Source organism: Brachyhypopomus gauderio, chromosome 4, assembly GCF_052324685.1.
Source record: "Brachyhypopomus gauderio isolate BG-103 chromosome 4, BGAUD_0.2, whole genome shotgun sequence".
Classification (NCBI taxonomy): Eukaryota; Metazoa; Chordata; class Actinopteri; order Gymnotiformes; family Hypopomidae; genus Brachyhypopomus; species Brachyhypopomus gauderio.
In genome coordinates, this window is record NC_135214.1 from 6,210,401 (window position 1) to 6,238,110 (window position 27,710).

General features: G+C 44.3%; 2 protein-coding genes across 2 annotated transcripts in view; one reads left to right on the forward strand and one right to left on the reverse strand.

The window, feature by feature from the left end:
- col4a2 (collagen, type IV, alpha 2) overlaps positions 1 to 17,965 on the reverse strand; it is a 67,661-nt gene extending 49,696 nt beyond the window's left edge. The window contains exons 1-3 of the mRNA XM_077001147.1: positions 17,808 to 17,965; positions 17,392 to 17,519; positions 17,221 to 17,272 (exon numbers count right to left, since the gene is read on the reverse strand). Of these exons, the coding sequence (XP_076857262.1) occupies positions 17,221 to 17,272; positions 17,392 to 17,459 (120 nt within the window). The 5' untranslated portion in view covers positions 17,460 to 17,519; positions 17,808 to 17,965. The remainder of the gene's footprint in view (positions 1 to 17,220; positions 17,273 to 17,391; positions 17,520 to 17,807) is intronic.
- A 95-nt stretch (positions 17,966 to 18,060) lies between these two features.
- The window catches only part of col4a1 (collagen, type IV, alpha 1), a 38,772-nt gene continuing 29,122 nt past the window's right edge, over positions 18,061 to 27,710 (forward strand). Inside the window, exon 1 of the mRNA XM_077001780.1 lies at positions 18,061 to 18,288. Coding sequence (XP_076857895.1) covers positions 18,217 to 18,288 — 72 coding nt within the window. The 5' untranslated portion in view covers positions 18,061 to 18,216. The remainder of the gene's footprint in view (positions 18,289 to 27,710) is intronic.

Genomic DNA, 27,710 nt, shown 5'->3' on the forward strand with positions numbered 1-27,710 from the left:
AATCTTTGGAAATATAAAAACAGGAAGTCAAGCAGTCACTCCGTATCCCTGGGAGCCAAGAAAGTATTTAAACAATTTGAAGTAAGCAGGATGACACAGAGAACCGGTTTGAATTTTGTCCGTTCATGACATGAAATTCGTATAAACACTTTTGGAGCCGTTTTGGAACATTTGAGCCCCTGAAGCTTCATGTGCCCTTTAATGCCACTAGCAAACAACTCGTTTAGATTGTGATGAAGCTGCTTTTGGTCTGGTGTCAAATGACCAAAGCTTTTTGAACTCTGACATTCTGCCCTTTGCCTGGTCACCTTTGACTTCCACTGTGATTCTATCTGAGCCAGGCGCTGACCCCTGCCAAGTGTCAAAGGGTAAAGCTGATAGAAGAGCAACTGGACAAGGCTCCTCATGTTCAAAACCGTCCAGACCCAGAGATCCCACCAAACGTAACTTCAAAGAGGCTTTCATGGTGAAGCCACTGTTGCTTTTAGCTTAGATGTAAATGTCATCATCAACTAACATCAAAGGTACAAATTCAAGTCACATTCGCATGGATCAACTACAGCTGACATGCATAGGACTGTTTCATAGGACATATAGGTCATAGGTCATAGGACTCTATCATGTTTTGTTATAGGACAAAAGGCAGCTATTGGACAGGAAGCTGCATGTATATTGACGGTCATTTGTGCTGAACAGTGGCCTAAAGACTATATGTTCCACCAAATGGAGGTAAAGCACTGTAAGCCCTCTGAACACATGGGAGAGAATCAGACAGCAGCGCAGTATGAAGGAGGTGTGAGTTTAACTCAGCAACCTATCAAAACACTTCCTCCCTAGAACAACATATATTTGTTTCCAGCGTACAAAACTGGGCCACACACAAGCAATTGCTATCAACACTAGAACTACTGGAAGGCCCGTCCCTGCCGCCCATTTCCTTAGCAACGCATCATGATGTAGCATCTCACTCTTGATCTCTGAATGATGTTCACCCACCCCTGCTCTCCACCCAGTTCTGCCCCCTCCCCCGCTGGGTGGCCCAGTGACTGGTGTTGGTCCTGTTCTGTGGACCGACGGAGATGCACACTCGGATTATTTGAACTTTTAATGAGAAGTATGAGGAAGGAATGTGACCTGTGTGCATGTGTGTGTATGTGTGAGTGTGTGTGTGTGTGTGTGTGTATGAGTGTGCATGTGTGTATTTCTCAACATTTCACTTTCTGCAGAAAGTCACGTACCAGCACACACCCAGCTGTGTGTCTGCAGAAAGTGAAATGTCACGTTTGGTGGGAAACAGTGACATAAACTCTACTGCCCCTAAAATGAGATCTGGTCTTTGTAAAGTCTTAGCGTTACCCATGCCTGTGTATGAGTCTAACCACTACCCATGCCTGTGTATGAGTCTAACCACTACCCATGTCAGTGTATGAGTCTAACCACTACCCATGCCTGTGTATGAGTCTAACCACTACCCATGTCAGTGTATGAGTCTAACCACTACCCATGTCTGTGTATGAGTCTAACCACTACCCATGTCTGTGTATGAGTCTAACCACTACCCATGTCTGTGTATGAGTCTATCCACTACCCATGTCTGTGTATGAGTCTAACCACTACCCATGTCTGTGTATGAGTCTATCCACTACCCATGCCTGTGTATGAGTCTAACCACTACCCATGTCTGTGTATGAGTCTAACCACTACCCATGTCTGTGTATGAGTCTAACCACTACCCATGTCTGTGTATGAGTCTATCCACTACCCATGCCTGTGTATGAGTCTATCCACTACCCATGCCTGTGTATGAGTCTAACCACTACCCATGCCTGTGTATGAGTCTAACCAATGTTAGAGTCTAGTCTAGAGTCTAGTTCAATGAAACTAAGTACTCAGAAGTCAGGATTTCAGCACTCTAAAATAGAACATTCCTTCTCCTGAGACTCTGTTGATATAGTCTTGAGTTTTCAATCTTGCTTGTGTTCCACAATCTAATTTCATTTTAGATCTGTAGGCACTCAGGGTTCCTGGTACATTAGTAACCCTGTATCAATTAACTAGTATCTGTATCAATGACATATGGCAGCCAAGTAGTTTCAACTGTGGCAGCCCTCTCAAAACACTTCACGTTTGCAGCGATGTTGTGGTGTCAGCGAGGTCGCTTTTCTTCAAGCAAAATGCTTGAGGACCTTTGCCAGAACGTTCAGCTGTTGTCTTCACTATCACTCTGGAGTTCCTCGTCACGTACATGAGGACCAGAGGGTCCTGATCTTAGAAGGAGCAGCAACCTTGCTGAACTGCTTCTCTGTTTATCTGTCTGCTTGATTATAGGCTGATGCAATAAAAGAAAACGAAGAATGTTTTGTGTGTTGCTAAGCAAGACTGTTTTATCACTATGATTTAGATGAAGATCAGATTATATTTAAGGACCATTCATGCATAAATCCAGATAATTCCAAAGGAATCCAAACTGTAAGAGCGCACTGTAAGGATATGAAGCACACGCGTGATAAGATTCTTAAAGATACAAGCCAAACCCGAACCATAACCGTAGTAAGAAACCCAACACCAAACTCAACACCCTTTTTGAGTGTCTATTTTATGTTTTCAACCTTAAATGAACTCACAATGACACCTACTGATTTAAAAGCAACTAATTCAGAAATACTTCCTCTAGACACACAATGTTAATACACCCCAGTGAGCAAAGCTCATTCATCAGCAGCTCAAATGTCCCACAGACCAAGAAGACCAAGGGGGACACTGAGCGTGAGCTAAGGGCTCAGGGCTGTCCTTGTAGGGAGAGAAGTGGCTCTAAATGACCCCTATGAGCGCACTGAGCAATGTGGCCTCAGGGGTGAGCGGCAGGAACACAGCCAGCCTGGGACAAGAGAGAAGAGAGTGATCAGACAGCTGAGAGGGTCGTCAGGGGGATGTTATGGCTGGCATGAGCCGCCCTTCCTCGCCAGCGGGTTTCGTCCCACCTTCAAGTGCAAGAGCAGACATACGGGGTCCAGGGGCCCGGGACGCACGTGCTGTAGCACAAAGGCGCGGGACGTACAGACGTGATCTGCAGGTCTCTGCTCAGAGAGCAGTGGCGTGCCAGCTGGACCATCGTGCAGACGTCGGGCGCTTCATCCTCAGTGCGTGATATAAATATTTACTTTGAGTTGCCCTGCTAGGAGACAGGGGAACGCTCAGATGCCATGTTTCCTGCTCTGCAAAAAATATTAACCATTATTATCCAGGGGTCTCAGACCATTACTAATTATTAATATTCATATGATAAATAGTACAATGTTATTAATATCAACATTATTAATATTATAACATTATTCATATTAATATAATTATTACTAATATTATTAATTATTATTATTAGCTCAAGCAGGCTTCTATGCAGAATAGTATATTTGCAAGAACAATAAATCTAAATCTACAAAAAAGTATAAGTTCATGTATATTATAAGACATAATGATTTAAACCTAATGTTATATATTTTAGAAATATACTAGCTAAATTATTTAAGATTAGTTTATATAAGCTGCCATATTGCCCTCACACACAAACACACACACACACACACACAAACACACACACACACACACACACACACACACACACACACACACACACACACACACACACACACACGCATTCGTACATGCAAATGAAAATATTTTTCTTGGCTATGGTTGTACTATTTCAGCATATCTTGTAACAACAGTAGATCTCCTCCGTTAAACAGGCTCATTATTAAGATAAAGTGAATTCCACCGGGCTGTTTTCTGTCAGCATCTCCTGGACACCATATTAGGCTTTCCATTCTCCTCCAGTTTCCCAGCTGTCTTCACAGTAGCGGCCGTTCAGCAGCATGCACTTCCTGTGCCACTGCCACTCATTTCCTGTTGACCTCTGAACCCTCCACTGCTCCTGACTTACTTCTTATCCTGTCTAAACACGGCAGGGCCAGTGTCAGAGCAGCAGTAGCTCAACATTTGACAGCACTGAGCATGGAAGGTAAATACCCACAGACACCGCTGTGCACCAAGGGGTCTTTAAGTTTTACATAGGCAGAGAGAGAGAGAGAGAGAGAGAGAGAGAGAGAGAGAGAGAGAGAGAGAGAGAGAGCGAGAGAGATGGAGAGAGAGAGGATGAGAGAGAAATAGAGAGAGGGAGGCAGAGAGAGAGAGGGAGAGAAAGATATGGAGAAAGAGAGATGGAGAGAAGGAGAGAGAGAGAGAGAGAGGTGTTTAAGAAGGGATATTCCTCTAGCCCCTTCCTGTGCGCAGCTGTAGGCCTGTATACAGGAAGTGCCTCTTCCACTAGCAGCTCCCTTGGGAAGGTTCTGGAAACCTTCCCCTTTTCCATCTCTCCAGCATGGGAACTCTCCAAGCAGCATGTGTGTACGCGTGGGTCGCGAAGAGGGAACAAATAATGACAAAACAGGTGGGTTACGGACAAAAGAGCGTCATCCTTGGACATGACGGCACGGAAAAATCACGAAATCATGTCCTTCGGGACGACTCGGCACGTATTCTCCCATATTTTTGAATGCAGAAGCGAATGTAATACAAAGGCCCAGAAAAGCCCGGTCCAACAGTCAGAACCAGAGAGGCACAAGAAGAGCTCACAGTGTTCCAGACTAACGTCCTGTTAGTAGCACCATGGCAACAGCACAGGGTCAAGCTCCCTGAGTGTGCGAGCGCAGCAGGACCTCCCCGCAATAAATCAGCTCTTGGTCAAGACAAACTGGACTTCACTTCCCAGGGGGCCACAGTCGTAACCTTCCCTTCCTGCTCCTGACATTGCTAAATGATGCAGGAGACGTTTGCTAGTGAACTACCTGTTTTTTTTTTTACATAAACAATTCCAAAACACCACCACCTCTCTGAGTTCACTGCAATCTGACTTTGATACCCATAAAAAATGTTTCTTGTTAATTTAACCCACGAGTCAGCAGTAAACAGTTGTGAACATCTGAATTTGGTTACTCTGCTTTTTGTCTTCTGTGAGGGAGTAGAGGAAATGAATTATTTAGGCATCTCTTTCTAGGAACTGAAAGACAAGCAAAGACAGTGGACTGGGGAGGCGGACAGAGAGGACAGGTCTGGTCTTTCTCTGGAAAAACAGAACCTGCATATAGGACCAATACGATCAGGAAGACGCACAGACTGCTGGAATGGTGGGTGGAGAGACTGACTTTACATGGGGGTGATACTGTATATGGTAAAGAGTGTATATTCCCGGGAGTGAGATGGACCCTTGGGACTATACATGAGCATGTGTGCTTGCTGTGGCGTGACTACGATCTTCAGAGCCCTAATGTAAGGAGAATCTGTGCACACGTAAATGATGGAATGTGCTTGTTTAGTTGACATTTTATGTGTCATTTACATCAATGTTCTTAAGGTTTGTCACTGTGTCCTTGCCCAAGCTGTGAACGTCTACAGAATGTAGGTAACGAGTTAGGTACTCACTCAGGTGGAGTTAGGGTGGGGTACTCTCTTAGATGAAGTTAGGGTGGGGTACTCACTCAGGTGGAGTTAGGGTGGGGTACTCTCTTAGATGAAGTTAGGGTGGGGTACTCACTCAGGTGGAGTTAGGGTGGGGTACTCTCTTAGATGAAGTTAGGGTGGGGTACTCACTCAGGTGGAGTTAGGATGGGGTACTCTCTTAGATGAAGTTAGGGTGGGGTACTCACTCAGGTGGAGTTAGGGTGGGGTACACATTCAGGTGGAGTTAGAATGGGGTACACATTCAGGTGGAGTTAGGGTGGGGCACGCAGTCATGTAGAGTTAGGGTGGGGCACGCAGTCAGGTGGAGTTAGAGTGGGGTACACATTCAGGTGGAGTTAGGGTGGGGTACACACACTCAGGTGGAGTTAGGGTGGGGTACACACTCAGGTGAAGTTAGAGTGGGGTACACATTCAGGGGGAGTTAGGGTGGGGCACGCAGTCAGGTGGAGCGCTCAGGTGGAGTTAGCTGTCTTCTGCTTAATTAAACCAAATGATTGCATTTTTCTTGTCACTTTTGAGCTGTTGTGCCTGAATGTACCTGTCTTCACAGTTACCACCAGTACACCACAGAACACATCCACAATGTCCTCTAACATTTACCTAGATGTTTGGATTACCTATTTGGACATTATCTATTTAGAAACATACCTCATATTTAATATTTGCAAAATAAGAAATTTCTTGAGATCCATTATGATGTGACATGTATCTTTTGATCAAAAACCTATGATATATTTTAACGGAACTAACTTCATAGTTTAGAGCAGGGGTTCTCAACTGGTCTCAGCCCGGGACCCACTTTTTCTCATTGTCATCAAGTCGCGACCCAGTTTTATACAGTACAAATGTTATAACAAATTAAAAGGGTAAACAATTGGTGGTTACCATGGCAACAAGATGGTTCTCATGCTGGGCTACATACTAAAAATCACTCAAGGAGCCAGTAGGTCCTAAAAGGAAAAAATCAGGCGCCAATAACTTTTTCTAGGTGCCATAATATAAACTAATAAGCACTCACATCAGGTCAGCTGTTATTTAGGATCTCTGTCGTCCAACATGACTGATGTTTTCTCTTCCTTGTAACTGTGGTTAAGTTGGTTTCATGTTCGCGTATTCGGAATTAGACATGTTTTAAATGTACTACTATTACCATCTACAAATGACCTTAACATGGACAAAAGTGGTGGTCGTAAAGGCCCCGGAGCACTGCACACTCTTTTTTTCTGCAAAGATTTAAATAATTTTTAAACGATTCTTCATAAGATAAAAACAAGTTGTATAAATATTAAGTGCACATTTTGTCAAATGTTTAAATAGCTTTTAAAATGTCCATCATAAGAGCATAAAACAAGTTATAGTTAAGTGTATCCTAATCAACAACCTTGTTTTGTGGAATTATGATGGCCCATTTAAAAGCTATTGAAATATTTGACAAAAACTGACCACCACACATTGGTGCAAGGTATAAATAGCCATCTTTTAGTTGTAGGTTGTTATTAAAGATTAACTTTATGTAATCCAATTTCTTTGGTGGTCTTAGATGGACCGTTTAAAAGCTATTGAAATTATTGCAAAAAACAGAGTGCGCAGTGCTCTGGGGCCTTTACGACCTCCACTTGCTTCCGTGTTAAGGTCATTTGTAGACTGTGCCTTAGACGTTGCAGCGGTGACAGGAGTATATTTAAAATAACATGTTTTAAAATACATTTATTCCTGATGTAAACAAAGTTGTAGATGTTTGTCTTGGGTGCCAGAAATAAGAATTTGCATATTTTGGTACTTTTAACTTAAAGGTATTGAAGAAAGAATTCCGAATATGCGAACGTGAAACGAACATTACCAAGTTTCATAGTATGTATATGAGTGACTTTTGATCCCATTAAAATGAACTTAAAACTATGTACAGTTATAAAGGAGTGTGTCCTCTTATGGTCCGACAGAAATGTAGACCAATTTCCAAATGTAGACCAAAAATCCAATATTTTGGCTTCGTTATTTTCAACAAGCTAACGCTTAGTGCTAAAGTTTCAGCTCGGCTCCGCTGCTTTGCGAGTCACGCTGGTGATTCCCGCTTTTGTTAATGGGCAGAGCGAACATGAGAGTGGGAACCAGGGACGGACTGGCCATCGGGCATACCGGGCATTTTCCCGGTGGGCCGACGTGCTATTTGGGCCGACAGTCCTGACACTTTTTTATCTATTTATATATTGGTCTGACCGGCCCATAAAACAAGTAGATCAGTGGGCCGATTCAGATGGAGGCAGGCTGATTGACACTGGTCTGGCGAATCACATTAATACACCTTTCGCGATGCTCCTGCTGCCTGCATAATGCATTTGGCAAAAAAAAAAAGTCAGCGCGAGAGTTTACCGGTCCTTAAACACGCTGGTATGCAGCCCATTGGTTATTTTCTTTACTGACACAGAGCTGCACCAATCATATCATCAAACACCCCCTCCTCCATGCGCCGGTGCGTAGTGCAATCTAACGTTGGTTAACATAACGTATGTGAGTATCTGAGATGGAGAAAAAGCGCAAAGGAGGTGCAGAGAAACTACGACAAAAAAAGAAGCTTGAACTTCAAGTAAACGCTGCCAAATGTATAAAAATTACTCAAATGTTTGCCACAGCAGGGCCTTCATCAGCTCCCGTGGCTGATGACAGTGGTGGCGGTGGCCAGTGGACAGAAACATGTACTAGAACGTGCGGTAAGCCTGACTCCTTTCAGAGCAGCTATAAAATGAGTAGGGTTAAGCAACCAAACCCTTTGCCAAATCTGATAAATTGATAAAACATCAATAAAATCATTTTGGCTAATGTTCTATGGCCGAGTTAGTTTGTATTGTAAATGCAAAAGGTAAAATAAGTGAATAACGTCCTTACCTCTATTATAAGACTTTGTGTACACTGACTGTATGAGAAAATAAACCTATTTTAGTACTTTTATGTCTTCCATTCTGAACTAAATAGTCTTAAATGTGAGAACACTTTTAAAACCTCCATTCACCAACAAAAACAGTACTAAGTCACTCAGCAGGCAGCATTCTATTTTCATTATTATACTATTAATATTTGTGGGGTGAGTAGTAGGCTAGGCTAAGGCTATGCTTGGTAGGAAGGGGAAATGTTTGGTAGTTTTTATGGAGGTGTTTAGGGACAATGTACAGAAATTAAAGGAAATTACACTTTTTAAAATGGTAATTTTGTAAACTGTTGGTATACACATTCAAAAAACTGAAAAGTGTGAAAAGCGTTATCGAGTGTGAGTGGGCCGGTCTGGTCCAAAAATGCCAGGGCCGATTTTTTGTCCCAGTCTGCCCCTGGTGGGAACTACAGCATATCGGTTAACTTTTAAAATACAACCTCAAAAGAAAATTGTGGATATTTTTCCAATGACAAAAAATCTTCACCCATAAAATATAATGCTCTTGTATCACCTGTCGCCACTGGCGAGTGAAATAATTTTATTACTCATTTATGGTCGCGATTGCGACCATTTTAGTCGCAGTCTGGAGCTGTGGCATGTGCCTCTGTCTTTTTTCAAGATAAAAGACGAGTACAAAATCTGAAGAGTAGACTTTTTTTTTTTTTTTAACAAGCTGTCCGCGACCCACCAAGAACGTGTCCGCGACCCACTTTTGGGTCGCGACCCACCAGTTGAGAATCACTGGTTTAGAGTCTTGTAGAGTTCAAAATAACGAATATTTCATTTGAAAGGTCCATTTAAAAACCATTAGTCCACTTGTCCACCACATATGCGACACATGATGAATTAGAGGGCCATAAGTAAAAGCAGAGTAAAGTGGCACATGTTTAGGCTGGCTGCTCAGGGCTATCGTAAAGTTAAAGGATCTGTCAGTGAATTATTGGTGTGTAGTGTAAACTGGCCCCACCTGAAATTATATGGGTCCCTGTCTGATATATGGACGCCAGTGCTACTGATCTCCCTGCTCTCTCCTGGTCCTTACGACATTGTGTGTGTGTGTGTGTGTGTGTGGGTGTGTGTGTGTGTGTGTGTGTGTGTGTGTGTGTGGGTGTGTGTGTGTGTGTGTGTGGGGGGGGGGGGGTGTGTGTGGGGGGGTGTGTGTGTGTGTGTGTGTGTGTGTGTGTGTGGGTCGGTGTGTGTGTGTGTGTGTGTGTGTGTGGGTGTGTGTGTGTGTGGGTGGGTGTGTGTGTGTGGGGGGGGGGTGTTCATGCGAAGATCCATTGTGTTTTTGTGTGCTATGTGTGAATGATATCAGAATCATACCAACCCGTTCACCTGTGTGTTTAATCTATAGATATGGCCATGGTTGTGAATGCGCCGTTCGTGTCTAGTGACTTTTCTCTCTGCAGTCAGTTTATAGTTTAAGGCTTTGCTACAGGACGTTATCATTTAAGCAGCATCCTAACAGTCTGAAACCTTCACCTTTCAACTGATTATACTATTTATACAGTCGAAATATGGGAAGATGTCTTTTGGATACAATTTTAGAGATAACTATGAAAGGCTTGGGTCATATGGTAACACTTGAAGTCCTTGGATAAGACAAATTGAAACAATTCTACCCTGAATGTGTTATACAGCTTTGTAACAATAATGACAACATTACAGTTGTTAAAATTAAGTTAAAATGGAGTGATAGAGAGAGAGAGAGGGAGAAAATATAATAAAAGGTCAGTGAGATGACAAGCAGTGAAAAAAGGAGGAGGACAAGAGGAACGACAGAGCAGGACTGGGCCTCACGCGGCACAGAAGGCCACATGTGAGACCCTGAAGCAGGTCCCATCTCATCTGCTACATAAGGGATCACGGGGCCACGATGAAAGGGAAGCATGGATGAGACACAGCTATCTGTGGAATCAGACCGTGACGTCTTTTCCCAGAGCCCCGTGTCCCGGGACTGGGGGTTCCTGTGCTTGCATATCACAAAGGTCTGCTTTGCTTCCGAGCCAGAACACACTGAAGCCATCACTGAGACTAAACTGATAAACAACAGCTAACGTAATGTGTTGCTGGCCCTAAATCTGCGCGTAGTAAATCGCTAACAGCAAACATGTGAACCAAACCACCATGGACAGAGTTACATGAGGTGCTGGGTGAAAGTCATGATCACTGGCCCACTTTTCCTGGTCTTTCCCCATGAGGTCGCAACGGTGAAGCCCTCTGGAGTACAGCGTTGGGGGGGTGGGGGGGGGGGGGGGCGATGGTGGACCACGTGTGCCAATGAGCTCAGGATCACGGTAACTACACTAACCCCGCCTGCTTAAACAGCTATGAGCTATGAGGTGTGTAACTGAGTGCACATTGACACTCCATTAACAGACACCCAAGAGTTCGGTGAGAGGATACCTCGCACACCTACGTGTGATGGACATATGCATGTGTGTCCGGCATGGGTTGGTGTCAAATCATGCAACAGTACATGACTACAGCAACTAGCCTTCACTGAGCCTTGAGGTATACGTGGTTAAAATTAATTTTAAAAATGAATGAAATTGCTTGGAGGTAGATTAAAGCAGGCCGTATCTTTAATTTACCTGAAATTTAGTCTGCCAGTTAGGCGTAATTTATGCTGTTGATTTGGAACTTTGAACGTTTGTGGGAAAACACTGCATGAAGGCTTCTCCATAGGGAGCTGATCATACAGATAAGGGCCGTGGAGGCTGGGGTGCTTTTGGCATGACATCACTTCCTGTTCCTGTGTTTTTCAACGAGGTGATCTGGTGAATTCATTAGCTTAATGCTCACTGGCCTATTTTAAAATAAGGAAGTGTAGGATGTTTGACTCTCCTGAGAGAAAAGAGAGAGAGGGAAAGAGACAGAGAGTGAGTGAGTGAGTAAAAAAAAAAAGAGAGAGAGAGAGAGAGAGAGAGAGGGGGGCAGCAGAAACAGGACAGAGGACCACGTGAATATGCAAAACTAATATGTAAATCTGTAAATGTATGTAATATGTAAATATGTAAATATTCCATTCTATTACCATGTTATAAATCTTAATCAGTCCCCCCAGGATTTCGCGGGCCTTTTTTGTGATTGTTGCGGGCTAAAATGTTTGATGTTGCGGGTGTTTTTAAAAAAAATTGCGATGGAAGTTGCGGTGTGTTTTTGCTTTTTTGTGAGTACATTACAATAGGGAGTAAATGTTGTATGGTTTCCTCTATTTAGTAGTCCATTTTAATTATCTATTTACCTATATTCAGGGTTGCCAACTTTTCAAGATCGCTTGAAGTGAGATTTGAACCTTTGGGGGGGGGGGGGGGGGGGGGGTGGCGAACATTAATTGTTGACGGGGAGGGGGGGCGGGGTTAGCGAACGTAAGTTGTTACCGGGCGGCCTGTAAAATGGACACAAATTAAGTATTATATCGACATCGATCGCCAGTGGTTGGCGCCAGAGCGAACTAGTAACTCATAGATATGGATCAGAGATAAATAAATTTTATCTCTGACTTTAAACTTAATCTCAGTTTAAACTTATAAACTTTATCTCAGACCCTCGCCGCTTGCGTGCGCTGCAGTGACTTCGGGGGCTACCGTTGCATTGTGGGGAATGTAGTGTTTGTGGGTGCAAAACACCATCGGGCGGCTGTGGCCTGCGGGCCGGTTCTAATAGTAATTAAATATCATCCAGGGGGCCATAGATAATCAATTCGCGGGTCGGATCTGGACAGTTTATCCCCGTTTTCATGTAGTGTACCGGGATACTGCTTTTCCCGATCTTTTTGCCGTTATTTTCGTCGCTCATGCTGCTTTCAGTCTGCTCCTCTTGAACGTATATACGGAGGTAAGGCGGGAGTTTGTCGACGTCACATCAAGACGACATCAGTGATTGGTCAAATTTGCGGGAAAGTTGCGGTGATTGGCTGAAGTTGCAACACCGCCCTGAATTCGCGGGGTTTGCTTGAAGTTGCGTTGAAGTTGCAAATCGCAACATCGCAACTTTCTGGAGGGTCTGCTTAATGTAATAAATAAGATCTTAATGTAAATGTGCAAGATTAATTGATTAATGAGATCATATAAACACTTGAGTTTCAACTCAAACAAACACAAAGAAACATGGGTGTGAGAGAAAGAGGAAGAGGGCGATAGTGTGTGAGAGGGCCCGGGTTCCTCCAGGGAAAAAGCACAATGTGTCGATCCTGTGGTGCGCTTGTGTGTTTGTGTACGTGTTCTGCCCCGCCAGGCACACGCTTGGTGCCAGACAAGGGGGTCATGGAGGTTGTGGGATCAAAGAGACGTGGGCACCAACTCCAGGAGCCACTGGCTGAAAACCACTGGGCTGAGAACAGAACTCAGTACTGGGCTTTGCTGAGCAGCGTGTTCAGGGACTCCTCTGTAACACTGCTTACATGTCCTGTACATATTAAAGGCCACATTTAGACAAACACAACTGATAGTCAGACATTCCTGATGCAAACGAGGAGTTTCTCAGCACATGGTCTTCTCATTGGAACAACTTCACTTCCTGTTCCACTTCCCCCAGTGCAACACAATGGATCTTCCCCCAATTGTCCTACTTTTTTCAGAAGGGGATTATTTTGGCTCACGGTATAGCAGCCATTTTCCTGCCTTTATCACACACAGACATCTCTATCTCTCAATCAACGCCTTTCCGCTCATGCTAATCCGGAGGAAGCACACGCCCACTCTCAGATGCACCTCCCAACTACAGGGACCACCTGGTGACAAAACCCACCTGAAGCTGGAGGGGTTTCCCACAGAGGACACACACTTTTGAGATTGTAGCAGAATCTAAAGCGCGATGCATACACACACACACACACACACACACACACACACACACACACACACACACACACACACACTCACAATAAGTAGCTTGCAAAGTAGGTCTCAGACTAAGACTATTTAATAGCCTTCTGATATTGTCATTTGATAAAAACGTGACCAGCAGGACATGCAGAGGACAGAATGTGATCCTCCAGTCTGCTAAGTTTTGAACCTAACACGGGCATCAGGATTCAACAATCCAGCCCACCATGCAAATACCATCTTGAAATCTACTTGAGTTCCCTCTCTCCCAAACTGTCCTGCATTCAACCCAAAATGACAAACACAAACACACTGGCAGGGAACGACACGAGAGCCAAACTCGTGTTGTAACTCAATAACTTCACGAAGCACATCATATTCCAAACCCACAAGCCTACATTTCATTACAGCTGCTATAGACATAAAATCACAGGAAATCAACTTCAGCACGTAAGCGGAAAGGTTCATTCGTATACTGATAAAGCCACTGAAAGGATTTCTCTTCCACCCACTGCTTTGATTCATCACACAGCTGGGCAGATTTGCTACAGGAGGAACAGAGGTAGCTACACTACTGACTGGGCTGCTGAGGGCCTCAGGAACCAGACCACCGCACTCTCTCAGTTTTCATGTGTGGTGCTTTTCCTTGCTTGCTATGGTAATATAATATGACTGAACCAAAATGTTTCTTTCTGTTGTCTGTGGTTTATGATGTTTAGTTGTTTGTTGGAGATTCGGTGTGTCCTGAACCAGCTTTGCTTGTGTTAATAAGGTAAATTTGCTAACCTAGGATGCTGTTGGATCAAAAACAACTAGCTAACTTGGTAAGCATTACCAGAAACATAATTACCTAACAAGTTTGCTGAATTAGGGTTTAATTTACATTAATTTAGTAATTTATTCTATAGATGTAAAAAAATATATAAAATTAAACAGAAATACATGTCCAAAAGAATTTATTCTAAAACAGAACATAACATTTTGGAAGTGTCTGCTAATGTAGAGTGAGGTTGGGAAGTTTGGGAATAAGTTTGAGCTTATAATGGCACATAACCAAAGCCTGCAATCAGCAGAGATTATTATGATTTACATATTTGGGCAAAATTACAACTGGGAGATGTTATGGCTAATCAATAGTTGAAAAATCAACAGCCAATTATTAAGAATAGCAATGATAAATTTCAGTGGAATTTTCAACATCTTAACAAAAATATTCCCTGGTATGAATGATGTGCTATTTGAGAAGTGACTTTTTGACTCTCATTTCGTCGACTGAGATTGTGCCTGAATTGAAAGTTACCACAACTCATCATATTTCCCTTTGGACTAGAAAAATGAACTCCCACAATGCACTATTAAAATGGTATTAAAAATGGACTTCAGATTGGTCACTTACACCAAATATGTCTTTCATTTGAGGACACTAACTTTGGCTTCACTTACTACTGTTACACTAATGTAACTTGTGTCTAAGCTCTGATAGGCCACACTGCACAGCCCACCGCCCTAGTATAAGAGATTATACTCATTAATACTCTAAAAGAAGATTTGTACTAATGCAAACAGTTTTAATGTCATAAATAAATAACAAATTCATTAAACAAACTAAACTTTGATATTCGGTTTAACTTCAGAGCCATGTTAGTGTAAATATTTGGTGTGTCGGAGGGGTCCAATGCTTATGAGTCAGGCAGTATTGTGGAATGATGCTTGTCTGAAAATAGCTTTTCCTGCAGGCCTGGAGTACATGTGCTGCCCGGACTAGCACAATGAACACAGCATGGCCCTTAGCACAGTCACAAGGTTATCATCAGAGGGATCCGACCCTAGATAAAGTCTGAGACAAGGAGGCTCCTTCTTCTTCCACTTAGACACATTATTTTACCTCTAAAACAGCAAAGTGTGAGACTATGACAGTGGGTTTGTGGGAGCTGACAGCACCTCTCCTGACCCACGGCTCTCCCTGCACGTGAGAAGACATGTCCAGCTACAGCAGAGACACAGATGGAGAGCGGACGATGCTAGAGGTCTCAGACATTAGCACGGTTCCCCCATGCTCCTCCTGGACCTCTCGACACACTTTGCTAGATTCATGACATCCCATAACTTGCTGTGAAAAGTCCTTGGTGACTACACTGTGATTCGCCAGTTTAAAAAACACTGAAGAAAATACAGGACTAGAGGTAGAATTTCCAAGGTGGGACATTCTCCTAAACTCACGGGTCTTACCCTCCTAACTAAAGGTCTTTGATCTGACCTTTGTCTCTGACCTTCACTTTTTCTGTTTTGGATACTAATATGGTGCTACACAGTCAGACTGCAGACCTCAAATCATCTTCTAGACTGTTGGTAAAAGGCATTAATTTTCCTGCACACTCAATCAACTCCACCGACTAACTGCTGGTAGACAGGGGTGATCAGACACTGAAATAAATGAGGATTAGGAACAAACATGTCTTCATCTGGAAAACATCTATAACAACCATGACTCAGTTCTCCTCCGAGTCTTCATTACTCATGGATCATCACACTACACTGACTCCAGTAGCAGTGCAACTGCTACTTAAAAGCCACAACAAATGTAATCTGTAATGTCTATCAGCAGGATTCTGTTTCACAATAAAAGGGTTATATGACACAGGTCTGATGTCTGATGTTTGATGTCCACACCGCTAAGCTAAACACCCTTCTGCTTACTAAAGCATTTTCAGATAGATCAGGAAACAGGCTGGCTGTCAAGATGAAGACAAAACATGTAACCTGGAAACTATTATGGCTCAGAGTTTACAAAGTAGTGTGAGAATTGCACTGCACCTCTTGGGAGAGCAACAGATGATTTTCTTATGTATAGAGACAGCAAACAAACTGTTCATTTAGCTGTTGAGAAATCAGTACATAAATGTGTGATGGCGAGGTAAGGCAGGTTATGAACATTCTGTACAAATGAAAGAATGCAATGAAGGAACATTTAAGTTCAAACTCGGCTCTTTCATTTCTGCCTGGACAGCGGAGAATGAGAAATTATGCACTTGGTCCTTAAGGCCAAGCAATGTCATTCATTCTCTCCAACCAGAGCCGGAGTGGCTAATCGGGAGATTCGGGATGATTCCCGATGGGCCGGCTCATGTTTGGGCCGATTGGGAGGGAAAAATAATTTTGGGCCGGATTTGGGCACGAAACTCTCGGGCTGAAAAAATGGCCCACTCCGGCCCTGTCTCCAACTACTGCAAAATGGGATACCCCGCAAAGGAAAATCTAGTCATATAGTCATATAGTCAACAGAAAAATCACATGGGACTAATGTTGGATTTTTGATAATGTCACACAGGTGTACATAGACATATGTATGGTGTGTATGTGAAGTGGTTGAGGTTAATGGTAAGGTTAGGGTTAAGGGTAGTTACAACAACACACAGGTCACTGAAATGCTTCCCCATGTGTTTCAGAAGGAAATGCTGTAATTGTGTCCATGAAAATGCAGTATGCAGGAATGCAGTTTTTTGAACCCCAGTATGGAAAGATCAAAGCCAACAGCTTGGAAGGATTAGATAATAGAAAACCGCACTTCACACTGAACACGTGGTTCCCGCATTTACTGTGTTCTTCTCAGTCCTGTGGTTGCACCGTTCTTCAGGACAAGGGAAAAAAATCTAGATATTTCTAAAAGAGATTACTGACAGCAGTTGGGTCTACAGTACACAGAATACTGTATCCTTAATGGGACTTTAGGAGTTGAGACATCCCTTCAAAAACATGATTGTCTGGCGCTGTGAAGAACGCTAAAGTCCCCCCCCCCGGACACGCCCACTTGAGCAGCGCAGGTTTTACGACGCAGCTGGCGCGCGCGGGCATGCACACGCGCCTTTAGTGCTGCACGCATGTCCCACTATGTTTGTTTAAGTGAAAACGTAATATGTATGCAACGTAATTGAAATAAAAGCGACTCACCGCGCTAACTTCTGACGTTAGGATGAGCACGGTGAGACAAACGAGCAGAAACCTGCAATATAAACGAAAGGCAAAGTGAATGGTTTATAATCCAGCAGGTTATGTTTTATACACACGAAAATTGCGCATTGAATCATGCATAACTTATGTGATAACACTTTTAAAAATTACCTCGCGGTCTTAATTACTCTCCCGTGTTGTGGAAGTTTCACTCCCTCCATCCGCACTTCAAATTTCATTCTCTTCTCGCCTATCCGTTCGCCCAGTGTTACCGTTAGTATTTGGCACCCACGCACATCCTAGAAAAATGTGATCCAGAGTCAAACGCATCTAAACACGTTTAAAACTGCTGAAAAGCAACATGTCAACAGAAACGTGAATCCTGAAATGGTGCATTTGGCACAATCGTACAGCGTTCATTCTGACAGATACACCTAAACTACATTTCTGTGCATCCACGACTCTCTCCCAAACTATCATCTTAACCGACACAGTAATCAGTCCGCTTTTCTGACTGCAGCTCTAGTTTTAATGATGGTTTATTAAGTTTTTATGAAGTTCTTATGAAGTTCTTGGGAAGTTCTTACCTAAGTTCTCTCACGCTCCAGTTAAGACGCACGTTCTGCTCTCGCGCGCTGGATCACAGACGCTCTGAGAAACGACGGTCCCCACGTGTTTTACAAAGAAACGCTGTTCTTAAGTCTCTAACACTTTGGAGAAACTTTCTCTCAGTAATGTTCAAAAGCAAGTGTTGCTTTGTTACACAGGGCTGTGCCCGTGCGTACTGAGGGTGGTCCACACGTCTCGGGGGGTGTGGTGGGCTCGTCTACAGCAGTCGCTTTGGACAGAACCACATAACGTTGAGGGCAAAGATGCGGACAAACCTGTAGTTTAGGCTCCTGTGGCACACTAGACGTTTACTTTAAACGAGAGGGAGAAGCCGTTAAGAAGTGGTGAAGAGTTGTAACGGGACGGTGCACCGCGAGCTCTTGCGCCATGCGCGTGTTTTGCGGCGCGCTCTTTCTTGCGGCATCTGCGTTACTCAGCGTGCCCCGCACCAGAGCTGAGGTAAGGTCCCTTCAACCCGGGAAATAACATCTCTCTTACTGATGGAATACTGATTTGGATTTGCACAACAACGTGGCAAGTCCTGCGCAAAGTCATTAAAGTTAGCGGATCAATAGGCTGAAACGTGCATTTATGTAATAATGTTGCATGAGTCTGGTTCCTCATGGTCACGGTCAGGAACTATAGAGGTTTATTGGATCTGTTGAGACAAGCAGTTGTGGATGGTTAAACTTTTCTGAGAAAATGTGTAGAAATTCAGAGAAACTTTAGAGAATGTTGCTCTGTAAAAACACGAATTTTGCTGAACAAAAAGTGTTGTATTTGGAACGTCTTAGATATGCTTGGGAAGAATGTATGCTGCTGGTCAAATTGTATAATTTATAGGTCTGTATTATCTACCAATATGCACCAAACCTTTGCCTTATTAATACTATGGGCAATGGGTGAGTGCTGGAATTGACTTTTCAATACTTTTGTTCATTCTTTTCCATCATGAGCTCGTCCGGTCACTGTGGACGTCTGCAGCGTGTGCTGTTGTAGTGACGAGTACTGCTTCTGTGGCCTCTGTTCATTCTGCACCATGAACTAGCTCCACCCACGCAGGTGGAGACCCCTGAGGGTGGGGTTGGTGGAGGAAGGTTGGACCAAAGGGGCTGCTCATAGCTGCTAGGGAGGACAGCAGAGAGAAACCGTATAACGTATAGATGTAAATCTCTTTATTCTATGCTTCTGTGTTTGTAATGTACATTCCAGAAAAAAGAGAAATAATTCCGAACCCACGTTTCTTCTAGGAGTGTGCTTGTGGAAATTTCACAATTTACATCTCATATTTAATGGAATGGGAGATATGAGCAGAGAGAGCAATACACATGATGTTTATGGAGTGTACCAGGGAGTGCGGAGTGTCCCTATGTGTGCATGCTGAGGGTGCAGAGGGCCATAGACCCTGTTGCTCACCCCGTCAGCCCTGTCTCACTCTCAGCTCACACAGGACTCTGCTTTGCTCATTTAGCCGCGCTGCCCTGTGAAAGGCCGTCGTTCTCCAGTAAGGCTGGATGGTCCAATCTCCATCCCAAAAGCCTCTGCTTCCTCCACCCCACAAGAGTGCCCGCCGCTCTTCCCATGCATAATGGGACACGACCAGTAAGAACACCCAGCAGAGACCAGTAAGAGCGCCCAGCAGAGAACATCGGGCGAGGGGTGATAGAGGAAGCAATGGGCGATTGTTCTCCAGAAGAACAAATCTACTTTGTTACAGAGTGACTGAAACAGAGAAGCTTCTAGATCCACTAGAAGAACTCCTACTGCAGATTAGAGTAGCGTTACTATAAGAATGCATACAATTTCCAGACCTTGGAGAAGTCCAACATCTGTTTAACACTCACAGACAACATTTGTATATATCATTCAGCATGACTGGTTGCAAACAGATGTATCTGGTAAAATTGTAAATCATTTGAATACATATATCATTTAAAATATACTTTTAGCATATTTTGTGGTACTGCCAATAACTTCTCGTTTCAAGCTTCTTTGCAGAGTTCTGTGACTAACATGAATTCCTGCCTTGAATCTGGAATGGTTACTATGGTTACCTGAAACACCCACTACCTGAGAAGCTTCTACGATAGTCCCTCAGTGTAGGTCTTGCTCAACATTGTTTAACCAGGACGTCTCACAGTGGTTTCTGGGAAAATAATTCCTGCGTATCTGGTATCATTTAAGTAAAATCCATAATTTAATGTTACTCCACACTTGTGCAATGCTTGTGTTTGTGTCTGGTGTTAGTGTAGATGAAAGCTCATCTTAGTTTGCCTGCAAAGGGGCCTGTAATAATCTCCCAGTTCACAGGTCTTCCCTGTAATAACACGTTGACTGTTATTGAGTGTCATGCGAGGGAGTTTTTGGTCATTTTTGACTAGGATAAAACACGTTTTTGAATTCATGAGTTATATGATCTCCATTTTTTATTTCATCTCTCAAAATGTCCATTTTGTTTAGTTATGTGTACAAAAACAATAAGATTATACATCTGATTCACATCCTAAGCCTCATGCCATTCATGCCAAAAACTGTAGCTGTATCTTGACTTTATTTTTCAGGAACAGGATCTGGGAGGTTTTGTTCTTGGAAGAAACAGAAAGAGTTTAATGAGATCAGGATCAGCCATGGCTTCTGTCTGAAATAGATTTGCTGATCTTCCAGACAACATCATAATGTAAAACATGCAGAATCCATCCTGAATCTGGTCAAGCAAACCTTTTCCCCCCTTCATTTTTCAAAACATGATCAGATAGGATTAAATAAAAAATCATCTCAAAACAGCCTGGCATGATAGTTTGGTTATTAATTCATCACTACCTCTTGTAGTGTAGATTTCCTTTAATGCAAACACTTTGGCTTTGATTGCTGGGAGTTGGCTGGTCTCTAGAATGTTTCTCAATACGTTGACTTTATTCCTGCAGGGTCCCTAAAGGGCAGGATGGCAGCACGTTTCTGTAGTTCCTATCAGATTAGTGTGTCTGCCTCATAACACACTTCCTGCAATTAATGGACCTCGTTAGGTCTGTGTTCATTCCTTTTCTCCCTCCCACGTTTCTCCTTTTGCAAGTAGATCTTAGATCTTTCACCATGGAGATATGAGAGATATACAACAGCTTTGCCGAGTTCACACCACTTGCGTAATTCACAACATCGATGTTTTGGAGAAAATCCCAAGCAAACACACCCATCGTGATGGGCTCGGCTCGGCGATGGTAACAGCGTACAGCTGTTACCAACCTTATTTATTTGAAAAAGTTGTGTGTCTTATGACACTGTTTTAGGGCGGAGCCCTGAAGGTGTTGTGGACACTGTGGTATAGTCACACACTTTACATCGTGATTGCAGCAGGGTTTTTTTCCCCTTGTCTTGTTTTTGCTGCTTTCGCACATGCGACCTGCGTTCTGCACTGGCCAGATAGTAGAGGGGAACTACTGACAATTAACACAGAAAATGACTGGGCGGAGGTGAGATCTTACTAGAGTTCATACTTAAGCTGCTTGATTTCTCCAGCCCTACAAAAAAACAAGAGGATAAAATTCAATTTGAGTGCCTTAAAACACAAGTAAAGACATGTAGATATTTGTTAGAAACACATTTAAATTGGAGCGTGTGAAAGGGTGCGGGGGAAGAGGACGGCTGGTCAGGAACGAATGCATGAAGAATTTCACCCCTCTCCTACGCTGACCCTCCCGCCGAGCAGCTCAGTTCTGTCCCCGGGGAGCAGCGATAGACCCCAGCATGGGAAACAGCAGGAACTACTGTTTATCTTCCTGGTCCTCTGGCCCTGTCTCCATGATCCCTCTTTTTTCTTTCTGGCACTCTTGTAACCTCTGAGCACAGGGGCTCGATGGTCTTTGGTTAAAGAACTTTAGGGGGAAAAATTTATCCTTTAGTTAAAGAGCCCTGGAATTTATAGTTCATTTTTATAGCGCTAAAGTGTTTTTATGAGTGGCTATTCTGAAAACATATAAGCTGAAGTCTGAATTTACCTCCACCCACTATCTACTGAAGCTTCTAGAAGTCCTGCGTAAACCACAAGCTGGAGATCCACTTGCTCACAAAACAGGGATGAAGACATGAGAAGTCTTTGGCCAACATTTGCCAATAGTTTTGGATAATTGCAGCAGTGTTTGGAGAGGCTGAGTTCTGTTCTTCCTGTTCCTTGTGGTTGTGAGTAGAGTCATGTTCCTGGCAGCATCCTGGGCGGTCTTAGGGAGCCGTTCCATTATATTAAACTACGGTACACTGAGCCTTCTGGTGCATTACCTGTGCAGGTTATCTGGGGTGACCCCTCATCACCTGTGCAGGTTATCTGGGGTGACCACTCATCACCTGTGTGTGTTAGCTGGGGTGGCCCCTCACTACCTGTGCGTGTTAGCTGCGGTGGCCCCTCATTACCTCTGCGTGTTAGCTGGCGTGGCCCCTCATTACCTGTGTGTGTTAGCTGGGGTGACCACTCATCACCTGTGTGTGTTAGCTGTGGTGGCCCCTCATCACCTGTGTGTGTTAGCTGGGGTGACCCCTCATTACCTCTGCGTGTTAGCTGGGGTGGCCCCTCATTACCTGTGCGTGTTAGCTGTGGTGGCCCCTCACTGCCTGTGCGTGTAAGCTGTGGTGACCCCTCATGGGGAGTCAGAAGAATGTGTATTAGATTCTGAGGGGAACTAATTGCTAAAAGTCTCCATGTTCCATGGGGCTCCAGCTCTTTTTTATGGCTGGACTGAAACAACGTTCCAGTCTGGTTTCTGGTGTGTGTTTACCAACGAGACGGTCTTGGAATAGAGGGATACATTGCTGAATCCATAAAAGCAGATCGTGTTCTGAAAGGGCTCATGTTTTCATTTGAAGTACCTACCATTTGAACTACAGAAAACCAATAGAGTCTCCATAGACTGTTAGTGGTTATCATCCATGTATGGATCATGGAACTCAAGTCTGTTTAAACACAGTGGAAGAACTTTTGTAATGTTTACACCACTAACTCCATGACCACAGCAGTAATAAATCCAGTCTGTTTCAAACTGTTGGGCTTCTCAGACACCACGTGTCGGGACGTTCAGTGTTGGGAACACCAGCCAACGTCTTCAGGTTCAGAATGAAGGGCGGAGCCTGTGGAGTAGCCATGGAGATAATTTGGTCTTGCGTTCAGCTGCCCACTTCCTGCATGGGTGTTCCATCTGCCCTGTCAATCAAGGTCCTCAGGAAGGACACTGGGAAATGGAGAAAAGCACTTTAAAATTATTTTTATTTAAAATTTTTAAACACGGTCTAACAAACTGGAATATGCTGCCTACATTCAAGAGCCTGGTTCAGGCCCAAACTGTTTTGATTGTTGTTTTGTATGTGTATGTTGCAGTGTTATTTGATCTGCGTGGATATTTAAACAGGCATACACTTTCGTGCAGTGCGTGGCCAAAAAGAGAGTGACTATCAGATCCTGTTGCTAAAACAAACCCAGCTGCTCAATTTAACGTTGTCATGGTTACGGTCTAAATTGCCCGACCCCACGGGGAGTTCTATTTTGGCAGCGTGAGCACGACATATTAAATGACACAACTTTATCTACCCGTGCAGTCCTTGAGTCAAATAAGGTGTTAATGCCCCTATGCTAATACAGCCAAGAGTGAATGAACTAAATGTAAATGGCTACTTCCTGTTCCTCGGTATGGTGCTGCATTGCAAAGGCTCTCTGAGACTGATAGCTTTTCCTTCAGGGCCTGGAGGCATGCGGTTCACCCTCGGCGTGTATTCTGAGGAGTCGTAAGCGTGTTTGTGCAGCTGGTTTTAGCCCGTCTCAAGACGCGCAGTAAATACAGACAGCTCCTTCACTGCTCCATCAGAAACTACACAGGGGTTATGTCACGTGAGGGGGGCGTGTCTTTATGTCACGTGTGGGGGGCCTTGTCTTTCTGCACTTAAGCTCACGTGCCTGGGCTTCACGTGTTACATTCCAAGCTAGCTGATGACGCTAAGGGGTAACGCACACCACACGTCACTCCGAACACACTGAGGTGTCATATTTCAGCCAGACGTGGAGTTTTTCCCGCACTACGAGCAACATGAATTTCTGGCCAAAGCGCAGCCTTTTGGTTCAGCGGTCAGAGCAAGTCATCACTCCATGCGTGTGTTAGCGTGATGTTCAGCGTGTTGTCTTGTTCTGGGGCTGTTGAGGCTTGGTCGTCATTGGTGCTTTGGTGGTGCAGGAAGACTAAAGTTTGCCTAATTCCTGTGAGGACCGGATAAAGCAGGGGGTGAAACACAAACAGTGCAGGGGTCAGAATAGGGGTCAGGGCTTTAAAGGACAGACTGTGATTGGCCCAATCCTCCAAGGCTAAGAACCAATGTCTGAGGTGCTTTGGCATGCCCCATGGTGGATTATGGGTATACGTGTTTTCGAAAAGGAAATCCTCAGTGTGTGTAAGGGCTCCTTCATATCTGGAGTGTACGTAAGAACGCTATATAGGTTTGACTACATAGAGCAGGTTGCTATTGTTACAGCGTATTGTTTACGCTAGTTTACAGATCCTGTATGGGAGGGTCACAAGACTTCATACTATGTGTGTGTGTGTGCGTGTTTGTGTGTGTGTGTGCGTGTGTGTGTGTGTGTGTGACCGTTTGGTACCAGAACTGCTTGGTTTTCCCTCTCAGAAGCACTTCCATGGCATTCCCATGGTGCATCTGGTCCTGATTGCTATAACTCTGCTCTTTCTCCTTACTGTTGGCAGAGGCTGTGTTTATCAAACTGATGGCATACATGCAACTGAGGTATTCCTCCCAGTGTCATAAGCATTTTACCAAAAGTACTGTCAGAAAGTAAAACAGTGGCTTTAACAGGCTTACTGACTGGCCTCAAACCCATTGGTGTTGAGTCAGAGGTGTGGATGACAAGAGCTTTGCCACAGACCACAGCAATTTTCTCCTCCAAGTTGAATTGTTTGCATATACTGCCAGGTGGTTTATGGAAATTTTTACATTGTATGTACTGTATATCTTTAACATTATTAAGTGTCAATAGTGACCCATCGTAATGAAACCCCCATAATCCACCTGTCAGTACCAGTATGTAATTCAGCCTGTGGTCTTTGGTCCAGCTCGACTCTGCTCAGGTTTGGGCTGGTTTGCCCTTTTCTTCCTGTGCCAACGGGCCCTCAGGTAGGTACTGTAACTCCAGGTTGTCATCATCTTCCATTCTGGCGGCTACTTCAGCCAGACTCACATCAGACTGAAACCAGACAGAGATACTTTTTTATGCTGTATGCCTCGGGCTGGTCTGATATACGACTCTAAATGCAGTCTTTGACAATTGCGTCACTTCCAAAAAGAAAAGACAACCAGCGGGCTCATCCGGCCTGGACCCTGTCCTGTTCCTGACTGTGGTGAGTCACTTTCTTGCATGCGTGTTTATTGTTAGCCCACAGCAGATCATGCTGAAAGATCTGCACTTCTGCCTAGAGTCTAAGGCACTCAGAATAAGTTTATTTTCATTTGCCAGACGTGTGATTGTGATATGTCTAAACGTGGAGTGATGTATGGCCAAAACAAGCGTCAAAGCTGACATTTTACCTCAAGTTTATGCACTTTCATGGTTTCTGTCTCTGAGAAACATCTGTGCAGGAATAGAGTGGGGATGTTGAGTCTCCACATGTTCCCATCAGTACCAGTGATGAGAGAGAAAAGGAAACAAACCATTAGAGACAGATGGAGCGAGAGAGTTATGAACAGAGAGAGATGAACAGAGAGAGAGATGAACACAGAGTGAGATGAACACAGAGAGATGAACAGAGAGTGAGATGAACAGAGAGAGTGAGAGATAAACAGTGAGATGAACAGAGAGTGAGATGAACAGAGAGTGAGATGAACACAGAGAGAGATGAACAGAGTGAGATGAACAGAGAGGGAAGGATAAACATAGAGTGAGATGAACAGAGAGATGAAAAGAAAGATGAACAGAGATAGAGAGATGGAGAGAGATGAACAGAGTGAGATGAAAAGAGAGAGAGATGAACAGAGATATTGAGATGAACAGAAAGATGAACAGAGAGAGATGAACAGAGAGAGAGAGGTTCAGAGGAGGAGTGAAGGAGTTTTCAGCACTGGTTCTTGAGCCAGACATTTTTGTAAATGTTCACACCATAAAAGAGTAAAGCTACACTAACTGATGCAGGATTTGACTTAATCAAGTGCACATGCACTGTGTGCATAAACAACACATACTATATCTGGGATGTACCAACATGGGCGTATCCACATTCCACATTTATTTACCTCCACAAATATAAGAAACAGACATTTGTCTACTCTTTTAAACCCCCTTTTACTGAATCTGAGCAACAGGGCAACCGCAACAGGTTCACGTGAGGTTTTGCAGTTTCACCTCCCAGGTTCACGCCAGGTTCTGCAGTTTTACCACCCAGGTTCACGTGAGGTTTTGCACAAGGCATGCTGGGAACTGGAAGCCCTGCAGAAAAAAAAAACCCTTCAGAAACTCATTCTTCTCCCCCTCCTCCTCCACGTTTCTCAATACGCTGTTTGTTCAGAGGGGAACTAGCACAGATGCAGAAATTCCCTGGCCTTGTTTTGGGTGCCGGCTCTATTTCGAGCGTCTTGCTTTGAGCGGCTTTATAGCACGTGCTCCGCCCCACAACACATCGCAGCAGCTGAGAACACTTTAGGCCTTTTGTTTACCTCCATTACTTTTTCCACATTTCCATCACTGTGAACCTTTGGGATCTGAACTGCTGGAGTGGGTTTCCGCTTCATGCTTTGTGCTGCTCATGCTGAAAGGGTGTTTTGGATGAACCTCGTGCTCTCTCGCTGCATGTTGGCTCAGGAGCCAGAAGAACCCCGAGCGCACGTCCGCCCATGCCAGCGGAGTCTTCCTCTTCATCATGAAAACAGGCGAATGCAAATCTACCTGATGCTGATGGACCCTCCCCTCTGTGTCCTGACCTCTGTGCTGGTGTTGTGTCGTGTTTATTCTTACAAGAACAACGAGGTTTTGGGAGCCATGAGCATGCAGCGTTTGGAGAATGTGGCGGTTGAAGCATGCTGCGGTTGGAGCATCCTTGGTTGGGGTCTGGGTGGTCTTGGCCAGTCTTGGGGCTCACGTGTGCGTTGGAGCTGAGGGAGAGGCACACGTGAGTCACCTGATCAGCTGGAGGGCAGAAGCTGCGTGAGCCTCCGAGTCTCCGTGAGCCCTGGAGGCCACAGACAGACGAGCGGGGTCTCCCGGAAGCGAGGGGTCCCGCGAGTCCCTCCCCTCAGGTCGAAACAACATCGTCTGGATTCTGCCCACGCTGCACATAAGCAACACTGGAAAATAAAGTGAATTGTTTAGTTTTCATGCAAAACTCATTGCCTTTCAGGCACTGCGATGCAGACCCCCCACACAACCACTCCACCTCCTGCTCCACCCACTAAGTCCTGCGGTCGGTGTGTGTGACTGCAGGAACATGGCTGACAGCATTTGGGGCCTCATCACTGCTTCAGAGCTCTGGATGGTGGCCTGGTGGGGTCATGATATTGTCCATGTGCCTTTCCATTTGTTCTGGTGGCCGAGGTGATCACTTCACCTCTTTAATCATTCCAGACTACCAGTGACTACCAGCTTTACCCACCAGGACAGCTGCTGACTAACAGGCTAACAAAGAAAGGGCCCTATATCTCTTTCTCTTTCCCCCACACTTATATACATATGCATGCAAACACACACACACACACACACACACACACACACACACACACACACACACACACACACACACACACACACACACACACACACACACACACACACACACACACACACACACACACGCATGCATGCGTGCGCACACACACACAAAGGCTCTCATACATTCGCTTGGCATGTCTGGGAA